Source organism: Artibeus jamaicensis, unplaced genomic scaffold (genome assembly GCF_021234435.1).
Source record: "Artibeus jamaicensis isolate MK-2021 breed Jamaican fruit bat unplaced genomic scaffold, CSHL_Jam_final contig_769, whole genome shotgun sequence".
Classification (NCBI taxonomy): Eukaryota; Metazoa; Chordata; class Mammalia; order Chiroptera; family Phyllostomidae; genus Artibeus; species Artibeus jamaicensis.
Genome location: NW_026521961.1, coordinates 382,621 through 397,711, shown reverse-complemented (window position 1 = coordinate 397,711; position 15,091 = coordinate 382,621). Strand labels below are relative to the sequence as shown.

Genomic DNA, 15,091 nt, shown 5'->3' with positions numbered 1-15,091 from the left:
CACATTAGCCCTCAAAGGAAGGAGGCTGTAACTCAGACTCAGATGCATGTACTTCCTCTCCTTCTCCCTGTGCCGTAAGCAGCTCTGGTGTGGCTAGCCTGACCTGTCACCATGCATGCTCTTTGTTTTCTGAAGATGTCCCACTCAATAATGAATACTGAGATTTAACATCTGTACTAGTTGTGGTGATAGCTGAAAAGAGAAAAATGATTTCTCAATTCTTATTTGGGGATGAACACCAAGCTCTGCCCCAGCACACATGCAAAGGTCTCCAAAACATCCCAAGAGTCAGACCATAGAGAGGGAAAAGCACTGCAAAAAGCAGTGTGGGTACGACCTGGTGCCCAAGTGATGACACTAGCTAGATGCTATTGCTTCACTCTCAGGCTTTTCAAATCAGGCTGGACCACTTCCCCTGCAGGTGTGACAGGCACAAGATCCACCTGCAGTGCCTACCAGCAATGAATTATTATGAGCACCTGAAAATGGCAAATTTGCTTAAACCAGACTTCAGTAAACCAGGCTACATGCAAGTTATTACTTTTCTTATGGCTAAAAACAGTGATGGCACTGATAGAGCCATTAACTCTGCTTTGGATCTTAACCAACCACTTGGAACTTCTCAAATATTTGATTGCACACTGAAAGACCCTTCACCCAAGGAGTCTGCCACCAATTCTGCTCTCTTGGGCTAGACATCCTTGGGCATGCCACCACCCCCAGGACACTCAGGGTTCCTGCTGCTCTGTAATCACATGCTATGATGCCCTGACTTGAAACCAGAAACTCATTGCCCTCCATAGGTTATTTTCTCTAAGCTGCTCTTCCCTTTTAAACTCCTTGGCAAAACTGCACCCCTATGAAAGCTTTCCAGATACACTCCAATGAAACTTACACTGCCCCACCTAGTGTCCACAGCACCTAACATGGCAATGCATGAAAGCCTTCTTCTTAAGGATTAATGGCCAAAGAACTACAGAATATCTGCCCCACAGCTTTTGTTCTCCACACCCTCTGTTCCCTAGAGTGCCACTGCAGGAAACCTCAAGGACGATACTCAACCAGTTGAGACTACTAGAACCCATGAAGGGGTGTTAGGAATAATAATCAAGGTGTATTCACCTGACAATATGTGATGACTAATGGGATCGTGTGTTTACACACTTTAAATGATATACCACCACTTAAGGCCAGATGCTTCCACCCTCCCAGGATTCTGTTTATCTGCTAGCCTCCTAGTTGTGTTGTAGCATTTTCTGGCATGATTTTACTCAAGCCCAATGGCTTAGCTGATGATGCGGAAATCTTCATCTTCAGCCTAAATCTGTCCTGAGCCCTGTACATGCATTTCTATCTAACTGGGAATATCACATGAGCATCTCACCCAGAATTGAGCTTGGTCCATTTTCAACTCCATCTCTGCCTTCTGGAGCTCCCATATCCACTGGTGGTGCAGCTGTCCTTTCAGGCCCTCAAGCTGTAACCTTATGCACCCCGAACTTCTCCACTGCTTCACTTCCCATGTCTAACCAGTAAATAATTCCTATTCATTCCAATTGAGAAATATCTTTTTATATTTTGAAGCTGTTTTATGTTTCTTTTCTTTTGCTTTTAATTCTATTTATCTGATAAAACTATTGCTATGCCACGTTTCTTTTGGATGATGTATGCTGAAGACTCTTTTCCTATCCTTTAATTTTCAACCTTGCTGTGTCTCTTTGTGGAAATGACTTCTACAAAAAAATCCTACTCCCCAGTACCCTAGTACTCACTTCTCATCACTTCTGACCAGGATTACTGTAAGAGCTTCCTATTAGCTTCCTTGATATCACTTTCCCTTACTCTATCTCCTTCCCTAATCAAAATCCTCGAAAAATAAATTTGAACATGTCACCTGATTTTGGTCAAAAATTTTTGCTAAGTCTCTGCTTCACACAAGATAAAGATGAGTCTTAACAAATAAAACCCTTCCTAATCTGCTATGATCCTGTCTTTCCAGCCTGACCACCTAAACACCTGCTCTACTGAGCCCTTCATGAGTCCCAGAACATACCTTGCCTCTGCATGTCCAGTGCCCTTGCATGTTTGCTTTCTTACTCAGATGCCTACCCCATCCCAACTGTTCATTCTTATAATTAACTACCTAGCAAATCTTTGTGATTCTTTAGGATAACACAAAAGTGTCAACTCTTTGGCAACGCCTGACTGACCTGGCAGGGTTAGTCATTTTCTCCTGGGATCCTTACCTCTGTTATGTATTTGCAATTTTGTACTGTTGTATTTCTGTGCCTATCCCTTCTTAATGCTGGGCCCCATCTTACTTCTCTTTGTAGTTTACCCCCAATCCCAGGTACAAGGTGTTACTCAATGAACATTTGCTGAATCTGAAGGAGTAACTTTTAATTTAGCTAAAAGGAGAACTGAAGATGGTACCATCTTCACCCCACCAGGCTGACTACCTTCTTCATTCTATAAGTAGTTGTTGTCTGCACATCTCCAATGGGTTTGGGTTTATTCCTCCCTTCCTAGCCAGCCTGGAAGGGCTCTTCTCACTGAGACACAGCTCCCCACTGAACCAAATCATACTAGTCATACAAGGCTGCCTCAACACTACTCTTTACCCACCTCCCCAGCTTATGGGCATGAGGATGTTGTATGAACAGACAGAGTCTCTACCATACCATCCATGCCATGCACTCTTCAGCATTTCCTGGTAATCTAGGTGCTGCTGTATCAATGTATATCATTATTCTGGCTGCAGCACAGAGAGGAGACCATGTGCTGAAAACACTCTAGAAACTGGGAACAAGACTTAAAAAAAGTCTTGGAAGTATTTTGAGGAACTCTTCAGTTATGTGGGGACTGGTAATTGTGAAAGAGAGGGCACACAGCTGAAATATAGAGGGCCCTAGAAAGCCAGGCAACAGGAAGGTTAACACAGATCTTTCATATAGACAAAACAGCAATTCCTCTCTAGAATCAAGAAAGTACTAGAAGATCTGGCTTTAGAAGCCATTTGCAAGTGAGTTTGCTACAGAAAGGTCAGCAGCCAGATGGAGCTGCATTCTATGCACTTGACTGCCCACACACAAGGAACTCAGATGCAGCTTGATTCGAGAAACAGCAATTACTAGACAGTTTTCGATACCTACCATAATCATTTCTATTTGAGTCATTTCTATTTAAGTCTGAGGTTGTCTTCAAACAAATTTACCTCAACACATAAAAGCTGCTGCAAGCCTTTGGTATAGTAGATACCACTGATTTTGGGGCAGCATCAAAGAGAATTTCCTAGAGAGGTGAAAACAACTGAGGTTCACTGGAAACAACTGTCAATCTGACAACCATTCCAGGTCACACAATGACTTGTTTGCAAAAGTCCTGTACCTCATTAGTGATTTGATAGTATGGTGCTTTTTGTGATACCAGTAAAGTAATTGAAATCATCCACATTGGAAGGGATGGCCAATTCAAATAGGAAATCTTGCACAATGCTTCAAGCTATAATATAACTAGGAGAACTATGAATCCTCAAAAAGTCATGAACTCTTTTAACTGAAATAGTCAAGTAGAAGTAGACAGAAATAGACAGAAGTATACAGTAGAAGTATAAGAAAATAAAATGTATACATTTAAAATCTGTCTTGGGTTATCTTCTTTTAAAGATTGAGATGACTGAAATGAATGCTTTGTACCTCCTGACCATGAACAACAGGAATGTAGCTTGTCTGATGTCACACATTCACATATGAATTCATGGGAACCATTGTTAGCAAACACAGAACCTATTCCAGCCAAGCCTGTACACCTGAATGCAATCTACCTATCATTATAATGACGTCAAGAGTATGTCCACCTTCCTGCTTATCTTCCTGCCCCACCTTTCTTCATTCAGAGAGATACAATGAAGATACTCACATTATATAAAATAAATAACTATAAGGAAAAAATTGAAACTCATCCTTCCCACTTTCTTCTCCTAACCTACTTCTTTTTATCATTCTTAGAGTTTGATATGGTCCTTTAAAACCCTTATGTGTGCATTTACACATTTTTATATGTAGAGCAGAAATATATAATTGATAATGTTACTTACATGGGATCATATTATAGATATTATTCTACAGCTTCTTTTTGGTTAGTGATCTTTTTCTGTGCACACATATAAAACTTCTTCTTTTTGAATTGCAGCAGGGCATTTCTTAATATGGATATACCACACCTGACCAGTCCCTTCTGTGTAGAAGTCACAGCATGTGGCTTTGAGCAATTATCCTTCTTGTGCCAGGAGGAACGTGGCCTATAGCTCCCGTGATTTGAAGGTCCTGGACAGGATGGACCCGTGGGTTCTGAGGGCTGAGGACTGATGTGGTCAACAGGTAGAAAGGCACAGCTGGGGGTGAGGTCCTGCAGTCTGAGTGGCCGCCAGAGGAGGATCACAGGGTACAAGGCTCTCCCTAATGAGCCAGGACATATGCCCCTGTGCCTTGAATGTTCTTTCAGCTCTTCCTGATCTGGTATAACCTCCCTGAAATATGAGACAACATTTCAACCAACTCTGCCCCTACCTTGAGCATCCTGTCTTGTCTGTGTCAAATCTTTCAAATTATTATTCACTGGCTGTGTCTTTCATATATTGTCCTCCTTGCATGACCAAGCTTCTAATGAAAACCAAAGGTAACTGAAGGGCTCTCAAGAGATCAATCAGAAAGTCATACAAGTTTCACAGGAGACTCTTGGCTATAATAATTTAGCAAGAAATAATCCTGAACTATGGGCCACAACAGCTCCATAAAACAGGGCATCTACAACCTGCCAATGCTTACGAGTGAAGAACTGCACAAACAACCCACATAAATGAAGCTGCATTGACTTAACCAGACCCCGTTTGGCTTCACAGATTACTTGTGATTAACAAATCATTCTTTGCACAGCTCTTGTTTCAACCCTCACTCCCACACCAATGAGCCACAAATCACCAAAGGCATGATTTCTCACTTTGGAATGGAGTTGAAAAATGCATGTGGCTCTTACTCTCAGCAAGCATCTGAAGAGGAAACACCATGTAGCAGACCAGGCTGAGTGCTTCAGGAGAACACCAAAATCCCAAAAGTGGCATCTGCTGGCAGCAGGCCTGGACCAGCTTAGGAAACTGGGCAGAGGCAGTGAAGAGACAGATCATCAAAAAGAGGTTAAGAACAGGGACAAGAGGGGAGAGGGGAGGGAATTTCAGGGGGAAAGGGGAAGGATTCACAGGAACAAGTATAAAGGACACATGGACAAAAACTAAGGGGGGTGGAAATGGGAGGGTGGTGAGGAGCACTGGGGGGGGGCGTGGGCTGGGAAGGGAATAAAAGACAGAAAACTGTATTTGAACAATAATTAAATTAAAAAATATTTTAAAAAATAAAAAAAGAGGTTAAGGAAGCCACTTGATATACTAAAGAACTATCACAGAGCACACACAATTCACAAGCCAGCAAAGAGTGCAAACACAAATATTGAAAAAGGGGAAGAAGCCCTGATGTTGAAGGGCACTAGGAATGTCTTCAGAAGAAGGAAAGCTGGGCTGAGGTTTGTGGGGAGGGTAGTACTTGGGTGAGCAAGAAAGGATGAGAGAAGAAAGGGTACAAAAAAAACATAGTTTCTTATACTTCAAATGCCACTTAAAAGCTTACTTCTGGTTTAATTTACAATTGAGAAGCAAAAAAAACTTAAGAGGGAGAAAAATGGGGTTGGTCACCAGACAGACATGTAGCAGGGGAATGAGGCCCTTCCAGGACCCCCTCAGTCTCTCAGTACCACAGTCTAAACACACTGAACATCTTACCTTGCTGAGTTTCCTCATAAATAAATGGTAAAATGAAAAGAGCAGAAAAGACATATAGATAACAATAAATGTCAGAACCAGGAGAACTGGCCAACTACAAACAAAACTATCATAATTAAATTTTTGACCTGGACACCTCAAAAAAGAATGCCTTTAGTGTTAAAGGAAATATAAAACAAAATTACCAGGAATAAATGCCTGCCCATGCAAACATCTTATTCTTAAAAAATGATAATAAAAAGCTGCAACTTAAGTGGTTCAGAATATCAAAGTCACAACTTAAGACAGACTATCCAAGCTGAATTCAAGCTCACAAACCTATTTGGTATACATATAATGATCTGTTTCAATATTTTTTCTGTTTAATCCTAAAATATATATTATTTAAAAATTAAAATTCTTTGGGTTTTTAGCCCAGCAAATACTTTTTAAAGCATTTTTGTTAATAGTGAAAAAATAGTTTTGTTTTTTGCAGGTGTTCTGGTTAAATACCAAGAATGAAAAATGAAACAAACTCTGAAATTTTTCACATTAGAAAGACAGAGTTCTGTTTCTTTTTTCAAGGGAAGAGAGAAACCTTTCATTACTCAATATTACTTCCTCAGCACTAAACAATATGAGGTTTCTGACTTGAAAAAGCACCATCTTTGTTACAGGAGTTTTTACCCCTCTCAAATCTGTAGCAGTCAATAGGTGCTAAAGACACAGCTCACAAATAAGAAAACACTTTCAATCAAATGCAAGCAACTTCCCAATCTAGTCCTAAATACAGAAACACATGAAGGGTTTCCCCCACTGATATGCTATAAATTACAGGCCTGTGCTTAATTCCTACTGAAATTATGTATGTGGCTATGACTTTTCCCTCCTGGCTCTACTGCCTGCTAGCAGGTGATTTGAGCAGCCTCTCAGGCCTAATTATGCTGTGAAGGGACCAGGCAATGCCATGTGCCTTGATGGGCTCATAGAGTTTTGGGAGGATTGAATGAGAGTGGTGTGAACTTGTGGAGCCAGGGACCCACAAGAAGTCATGTGGGTCCCTGGCTCCACAAGGACTAGCCTCTCCTGGCTGGAATGCCAGGGACCAGATTTCCCAAATTTCTACTCCTTTTAAAAAATCTAGTCAAATGCCTGGTCACGTCAAATATCTTCAGTGTTACATGGCAGAAGTGGGACCTTGTTCTCAGAGTTTCCACAATCTCTGTTCCCACTTGATTCCTAGCACCAGGGAACTGCCCTGAGACAGAGCTCTTTTTTCACTGAATGTAATTACTATTAATACTTATAAAATAACCACAATACCATGTTGTTTATACACTAAGGGCTTTGCCAGGGCAGATATTGAGATTTACTTCTGTTATCTCCAGCACCTACCCTGGGGCCTGGCATGTAGTAGGAGCTCAAGAAATAAATCAATCATTAACTCCCTGTCTTCAAGGGGACGAAATGTCAGGACAAGAGACTCAACAGTGTGAGGAAGGCATTTGAGGCAATTAAAAACCAAAAGCATTGCTAATAAAAAGTTGAGAAGAATAAAACTCTGTGTTGGTGATGGTATGGGGAAACATGCACTTTCATACACTGATATGGCAACATTTACTAATACTGCTAGCAAAGTCAGGGGCATCAGTCATGCTATCAGAGCAGGAGTCCCCAACCTTTGGGCTGTGGACCAGTACCAGCCCGGGCCTGTTAGGAACTGGGCTGTACAGTACTTGAGTGTACTGTACTTGAATTATCCTGACACCAGTACCCTCTGGTCCGTGGAAAAATTTTCTTCCAAAAAACCAGTGCTTGGTGCCAAAACAGTTGGGGATTGCTCTATTAGAGGACCAAGGCAATGAGGCACTCTGAGAAACATCTCTGGCCTGAGAGAGAAGATTCAGGTTTCTAGAAAGCCGAACACCAGCTACTGGGTTGAGAACAAGCTTCTTCATGTCTCTGAACTTCACCTTCCTTGTGCACACAGTGATAAAGTCAAACAGGTAATCTCTTGGACCTTGTTCAGCTGACATGAAAATGGAGTCAGAGCTCTTTAGAATCTCATACGTCAGCTTAGGGCTGACTGCAGTGAGTATGAAGGTCCCCAAGTTTCTACCAATTTTATGAGTCTTCATTCTGGAAGATCTACTCCTCAAATATTCATTGGAAGAGAGAATAATTGAGGTATCTTTCCCTTAGGTGACCACCTTACTTCCTGGTTCAGAGGATAAAGTAATCTTGTCTCATCCATCAAAGGAGCATCAGAGACAAGCTGGCTCTATTCCATAACCAGAGGCAAGGCCCAGCCACTCACTCTAGAGGCCCCCAAACCATGTCTTTCATATTCTTCTGCCTGTCAGGTTGCTGGAAAGAGTGTGAGACCCTGCTAACGCCATGTTGGAAAACCCCGCCAAAAATTACCCAAATAATGGAAAATCAGATGTAATCTAACCAAAATCAGCCAAGTTCCTTAAAGTCTTTCCTAAATAAAATCAATAAATGTATAGTAACTAAAGATGTCTCCAGCACATTCATGAGGACTTTCATGGTGGTTGCATTTTATAGTATCGCTATTGGCCAGGTGTTACAACATTGTACCCAAGATGATGTAAAAGGCACAATGTGAAACCTTACATTCTGCCTCTTCTACCTATACCAGGATGTCACAAAAATTCATCCTCAGGAAGCTTCAGCTGGTAACAAGATCAGGCTTGGCTATCTCCTTGACTCTAGTCCTCTAAGCTTACCAAGTGTACAAGCATTCCTCTGAAGAAGCATTCAACCAGGAGACCTACCCTAGGCTCCAAGAGGCAGTAGGCCCCTTTCCAGGGTCCTCCTTAATCTGCATCCCCATGACCATATTCAGCAGAATATAGTTCCATAGATAAACTGCTCAGAAAGACTGGTAAATGTGTTTTTAATGCAGAACTTGAGAACTTTAATTTTGTCAACAAAACCATGAATCTTCCAGAGGGGTATTAAATTCCCTAAACTTACTTATTTTTTGCAAAGCATCATATTCTAGGCCTACTGTCTGACAGCCTATCCTCTGAGAAGCCTCACTGAGTCCCTGACCTATGGCCTCTGTTTTAGAGACCACACTGAACAATATGACTGCCTGCTCTCACTCAGCTTTCATCACAATAAACACAGACCTAAAGATTCTAAAATCTTTAGAATGCTAAGTGATGTTAAGCACCCAGTGTTTTAAAACTCATTCAGATGTTTGTTGAAAATGACCCAAAGAAGAACCTACAGCATACTGCTCAATACATAGATAGTTTCATGGAACCAAAGAACTCAAAGAACTTGCATGGAAGTGACAGGACTGAAAGCTTTCAATTTTAGATAGTAACTCCCTCCATCTTCCAGCCCAGCCCCAAACTAGGACCACCCAGAGTGAGTTAGGGGTCATAAGGTAAACTATACATAGTTCTGAAGCTCTTAGAAAATGAAGCAGGTCCCAGAACTTTTCTCCCTCATTCTCTATCCTTCCAGCCTTTATTAGGGCCCCTCACCAGGTTGGGGAGCAGCCTTGCATACAATCTGCCCTCTCACCTTTACCCCTGCTCTTATTTCCCTCTAGGGATCAGGGCCACTATAACATGGAACTGCTGAAGAATATAATCCACCTGTTATTTCCCTGCTTACTCCAAACCACCTGACTTACAACCCTGACTTACCACTGGCTGGGTGAGACCATGGCTTCTGGAAGTGATTTTGAAATTGAAGACAGAAGTCTGCCTACATGCACAAGACAGAGGCTAAACCAAGGTCTGAAACATCTGGTCCATGCCTGGTGAGTCTCCTCTATTCCAATAACTTAATGTGAACATGTCAGTTCAAAAACTTCTAGTGCATCATTTTGCCACCATTATTAGAGAAGCTATTGTTTTAATTTTTATAATAATGTATTAATAAATTACTTGTGAAGTTAAAGATGAATACAATAAGAGGGGTGATATTAAATTGTACTATGTTATTAAGATAGTGGTCTAACCCTAATAAATATGAAATCACTGGAAAGTACTTTTATCAAGTTGAGGTATAAAAGCACCAGAAGACTACAATAGGATGTCAAATAACAGCCGTCCCCATGAAGAAAAGGTAGAGTTTCTTTCTTTCATGAAGGCATAATTTGTCCTTATAGACTAAGCTATAGAGGGAATAAAAGAAATATGTAGTATATTACTGATGGAACACAGTTTGTCCAAAGCTCTGAGGGTTTTACACAAACAGTGGTCTCTATGCTGAGTTATACTGTTTTACTTTCTAGCTCTTTATTTCCTGGTGTGTAAAATGAGGAGGATAGACAGTTAAGGACAGGAGCTTCTTATTTCTAATACTTGAAGATCTTGTATTTAGAGAGGAGTTACACTGTGAACAAATTGAAGGGCCATATTCATAAATGACAACATGCTCCACTAAATGCAATATGACATTGGAAGGCAGGCTTGGAAGGTGAGGGCATGAAGGACATCTACATCATTTATTAAAATAAAGGAAACCTCAAGCCTCATGTTATGATTTAAGAGGGAATCAATCATGACCAGTTTATGTTTAACTTATCGTGGGCATAGCTTGGTTATGTTTTAAATATAAAATGTCATTCATAGATGAAAAATGGAGTAGCTATCTTCAAAAATATTGTTATATGCCAAAAAATGATGTGCTATTATTATTGCTTTGATTTTCAATAAAATCTTGATGCAACACAAATTATAGCTCCTTAACAAAAAGCCATGAGCTAAAACGCCAGAAGGAAGTACAAGCTCAAGGAAGTACAAGGAAATGAACTGAGCTTTACTTACCACCTATGGCTCTCTGGTGCTATTAACATCTAATAGAATCACTTATCATTCCATGTCTTCATTTGTTTTACACTAACTGCAATCTGGCAGCTCTAATGGCTAAGGAAAACAGATTTAAAATTAAAATATATTATGTATTCTTGTATAATATGAATTTAAATGAAAACAGCGTGAACTAGGATTATTTCCTTCAGAACAAGTCACTGCATTCTCTCTAACACCACACCCTAAAATAGAAAAACTCAATATGCATTACAACCATGACTGTACTGTTTTGTCAAAAAAAGGTACCTTGGTCTCTGCTCTGTCAAGGCTAGGGGACAAACAGATTTTGCTCCTGGCCAACAGCTGAAGCCATCTATTACAATAATAGTGAAGATGTTTTTGAAATAAGTGTAGAGGTGGATACACCCTATTTTATTGAAAATCAAAAACACAACAGCTTTTACACCCGTAGTCTCTGTACCAGAAAAGCCTTGGAAAATCTCCAGGAACAATTTATCTCCCATTGTCTTTCATTCCCAAATGTAAATAAATGGTAAATAACTGAGCTTAAATGAAAAACAAAAACAAAAAATCAAGAAATGAGCAGCCTGGATTCTTTTGTATTCTAAAACTGGAGATAATTTCAAAAATATTTTTAAAATTTATTTTTAGAGAGAGGGGAAGTGAGGGAGAAAGAAAGAGATATAAACATCAATGTGAGAGAGATACATCAATCCATTGCCTCTCACATGTCCCCAACTGGGGACCAGGCCCGCAACCCAGGCATATGCCCTGACTGGGAATTGAACCAGCAACATTTAGGTTTGAAGGCCAGCACTCAATCTACTGAGCCATACCAGCCACGGCTAAAGCTGGAAATAATTTAGAAAGGAATGAAATGGGTTTAAAATGTCCTTAAAATCCAGAGGGAAATAAATGCAGCATCAGCTTATTTTTTGGCAAATAGCCAAGAAAGACAAGTTAGCAATGCAATAAGAATACAGTTAGAAAAACCAAATACCCTCCTCCTACCTTTCCACAGACAGGGCATGGACATAAGTCTGGCCTAAGCCAAAACTAATACAGCCAGCAACTTCAGGGGCACACCGGCCTCAGAGAGAACATGGCTGCTTTCACTACCATCCTAGGTACCCCATAGCACATGGCTCTCTTACCTCTAACATTGGCCTGGCACTGTCGTGGACAGACAGAATATGGGTCACCTTGTTCTTGCTCAACTGCTCTGCATCTCTGGCATCTGACAAAGAAGACAGACAGTTCAATATTCTCTGCAAGTGAATTATTCCTAAAGTTTAGCCAGAAAAAATGGAAAATGATTTCTATATTTTTCTTAAAACTTCATAATTGACCATACCCAGAGTAATTTAGATGTAGGAAATTTAGGGCTATCTCTTTTTATATACTTTGCAGATAACTAAATTTATTTCTGATTGGCACATCTAAAATCACTACTTTGATTTTAGAGACAGAGCGGCAGTGAGCTTCCAAAGCCAGCTCTGGAGACTCGGATAGGATCTTCCAGATTCTGAATCTGCCCAGGATTTGATTTTAAAGGTCAATGGTTGCTTAAATATATTTTTCCTTTTTTAAAAAACAGTTTTATTGGGATAATTCATATGCCATAAAACTTACCTTCTTAATGTGCATAATTTAAGGGTTTTTGCATATTCAGAGTTGTTTAACCATCACCACAAGCTAACTTCAGAACATTTTCATCACCCCATAAACAAATTTTTGTAACACAGATTAAGATAAACAACAAAAAAATGATTTGGGAATAAGATTATACACTTGCAAATACAGAAGATCTCTCTATACCACTGATGAGACAACTGACTTTTGGACTCCAAAGGAAGTGGCTGTTCCTGGTGGACGATGTTCCTTTCTGTTTCATTACGGTGCCATCTACACTGACGCACCACTTTGGAGTTGCCCTTTCCCATAAGCACAGACCCTGTCTTCCTACAATGCTTCATCAAAGCTCCTGGATGACATTGGATATTTGATTCTTCAGGACTATACATTATCAATGTCTCTGAATGGCTGCCTACAACCATGGGTACTACAGTAATGAGCTATGGATGCAGCTGCAAGACTCTGACCATGGGGCTGTCAACTGGCTCATGTCCATATTCATAAGCCTGGAAATGTCACACCAGCTCTCTCTGAGCACAGAATCACAGGGGCAGAACTCTTTCCTGTGCTGCTCAAACCTGGGTCTCTCAAGCAGGGCATCACTTGGAAGCATGCTGAAAATGAGACTCCCAGGCCCACTACATACTTACACATCATAACCTGCACTTTTAATAAGAATCCTAGAAAATCATGTGCACTGTATATGGGAACCCTGGACAGCCTCCAGAGAATGACCTTTGACAGTGTCCCTCCACAACTACAGATGTTAATGCATTTCTAAGCTAGAAAACAATTCGCAACCACTTGCCATCACAATTGTAACAAGTCAATATTAATAAAATCAATAGGGAGATTACAGTTTAGAAGTCAAATAAAAAAATCTAGAGGAGATTTTGCTGACCAAAATCTCATCAGGACATGAGATTTTGGGGGAATTTTTCACTTTAACATATTACTATCATGTTTGGATTTTAATTTTTATTTTATTGATATGAGAGAAAGAGAGAAACATAAATTTGTTGTTCCACTTATTTATAAATTCATTGGTTGATTCCTATATGTGACCTGATTGGAGATCAAACCCGTAGCCTTCAAGTATTGGGATGATGCTCTAACCAACTGAGCTACCTAGCCAGGGATCATATTTGGATTTGTAAATTTAAACAGCTAACCATGTTCTTTTCCTTTCTTTCTCGGCATGTCCCTTGGCCCCTGGACTCTTGTCATGTATTTCCCTTTACCCTCCCCATCTCCAATACCCCTTGATTTAGCTGGCCTTCTGAAGAAGCAAATGTCATCTTCACACAGTAGGGGCGCTGATACAGAAACACGTAACAAATCCTTCTCCTTTGCTATTAAATGTCCCGGCCTAGCTGGGAGGAATACCCCATTCAACACTGGGTAGACCTCACTAAGGCAGCAGATGGGTTCCTGTAAGATGCTGTCCCCTTAAGGGCAAAGTGACAGCCACATGCTTCCTTAAGAAAGAAAATTAGCACTCTATACTGACACAGAAGATGGACAAGGGTAACCAGTCCCAAGATGTGGGAAATGCTGGAATGAGTATGGAAAATAAGCCAGTCAAGCAAAGTAAAGCAGAATTTCTTCTCAATAAAATTTTAACAATATATTCAAATAAGCATTAGAAATTAACATTATCAACAAAAGTGCTCAAGAAAAACATACATTTGGCTGGAAAGAACTTCTTTGGTAATGCTTTTCCCTAACTCAAAGCACCTGCTGCACTGATCTGTGGACTCAAAAGGATGGACATATAGATGAGAAGAGGCAGGGAAAAGGAGAAAGAAGTTCTCTGTTTTGAAGAGATCCAGTTCCCTTTACTTTGGCATTCAACCCCAAGTCATGTCTGAGCCATTCACAAAACAACTTTTGCCTCCCCATTTGAGAATATGCTAAGTGATGGGCAAGAGACTGCAATCTTTTGCAGTTATATTCCCCCACTGCAAAATTTAATGACTTTTAGAGTTACAAATTGGTATGCATTAAAATAATTTCTAGTTACAAACTATCTGTTAGTAGCTTCCACCTCAAACTGAACATACTTCCAACCAGGACTGAGGGCAAAAATGAGGCCGTTCCTACCTGTTTCCTTCTCTATCAAATCTTGGTTCAGACATTTATTGGCCCTGACCTTGAACAAAGTTTTCTGTGCTTCACTCTTTTCACCTGTAAATTGGAAAAATGGCAAGAGTACCACTTCAAAAGATTGCTAGAAGTACTAAATGATACAAAATGCTTAGAACAGTGCTTGGTTGGCATGCAGTTAAATATTATTATTGTTATCATTATTATTATCATCATGATCAGATTAAGTCCCAAGGCTGTGGTATGGGCCTCAATCTCCATGACATCTGAATGTTTCCAAATATATGCTTACTTCAAAGACATCTTATTTCCAGTTCTCACCGCACCATATGAAGCTCAAACACGCAATTCCCAGCTTTCCTAGGCTAAGCTAACATCAGACCACCACAGATCAATATTTAGAACCTCACCATTTCAGCCTCATCTGAACAACCAGGGAACCAGCCATTCTCACTGAACAAAAGCTCTGAGACCTCAGACATGTGCATCACCTGCTCACAGTGCCTGAACTTGTTTCCCACTTTTCTAGATTTTTGAGGACATCTTCAAAGTATGAGGGCTTCCTGTGTCTGCTGACTTCTACTTTTGCACTTGCTAAGTGGTGAGGAAGCAGCTAACCCCACCCTCTTGACCTAGGGAGGAGCTGATCTTTGAGTTTCTACTCCCTCCCTTCCTTCTTTGTATCTGGACAGAGCCAGCTACCAGTCAAAAACATCTCAAA

General features: G+C 40.4%; 1 protein-coding gene across 8 annotated transcripts in view; it reads right to left on the bottom strand.

Annotated features, from left to right (window-relative positions):
- The window catches only part of DUSP22 (dual specificity phosphatase 22), a 96,556-nt gene that overhangs the window by 56,289 nt on the left and 25,176 nt on the right, over nucleotides 1-15,091 (bottom strand). For 6 of the 8 annotated variants that reach the window (XR_008392871.1, XM_053672554.1, XM_053672559.1 and 3 more), the window contains exons 3-4: nucleotides 14,368-14,451; nucleotides 11,784-11,866 (exon numbers count right to left, since the gene is read on the bottom strand). Coding sequence is in view for 7 of the 8 variants with exons in the window: in XM_053672554.1 (XP_053528529.1) it covers nucleotides 11,784-11,866; nucleotides 14,368-14,451 (167 nt within the window). In the remaining variant the exon portion in view is untranslated. The remainder of the gene's footprint in view (nucleotides 1-11,783; nucleotides 11,867-14,367; nucleotides 14,452-15,091) is intronic. The other 2 variants (XM_053672557.1, XM_053672558.1) reach the window with 1 other exon arrangement.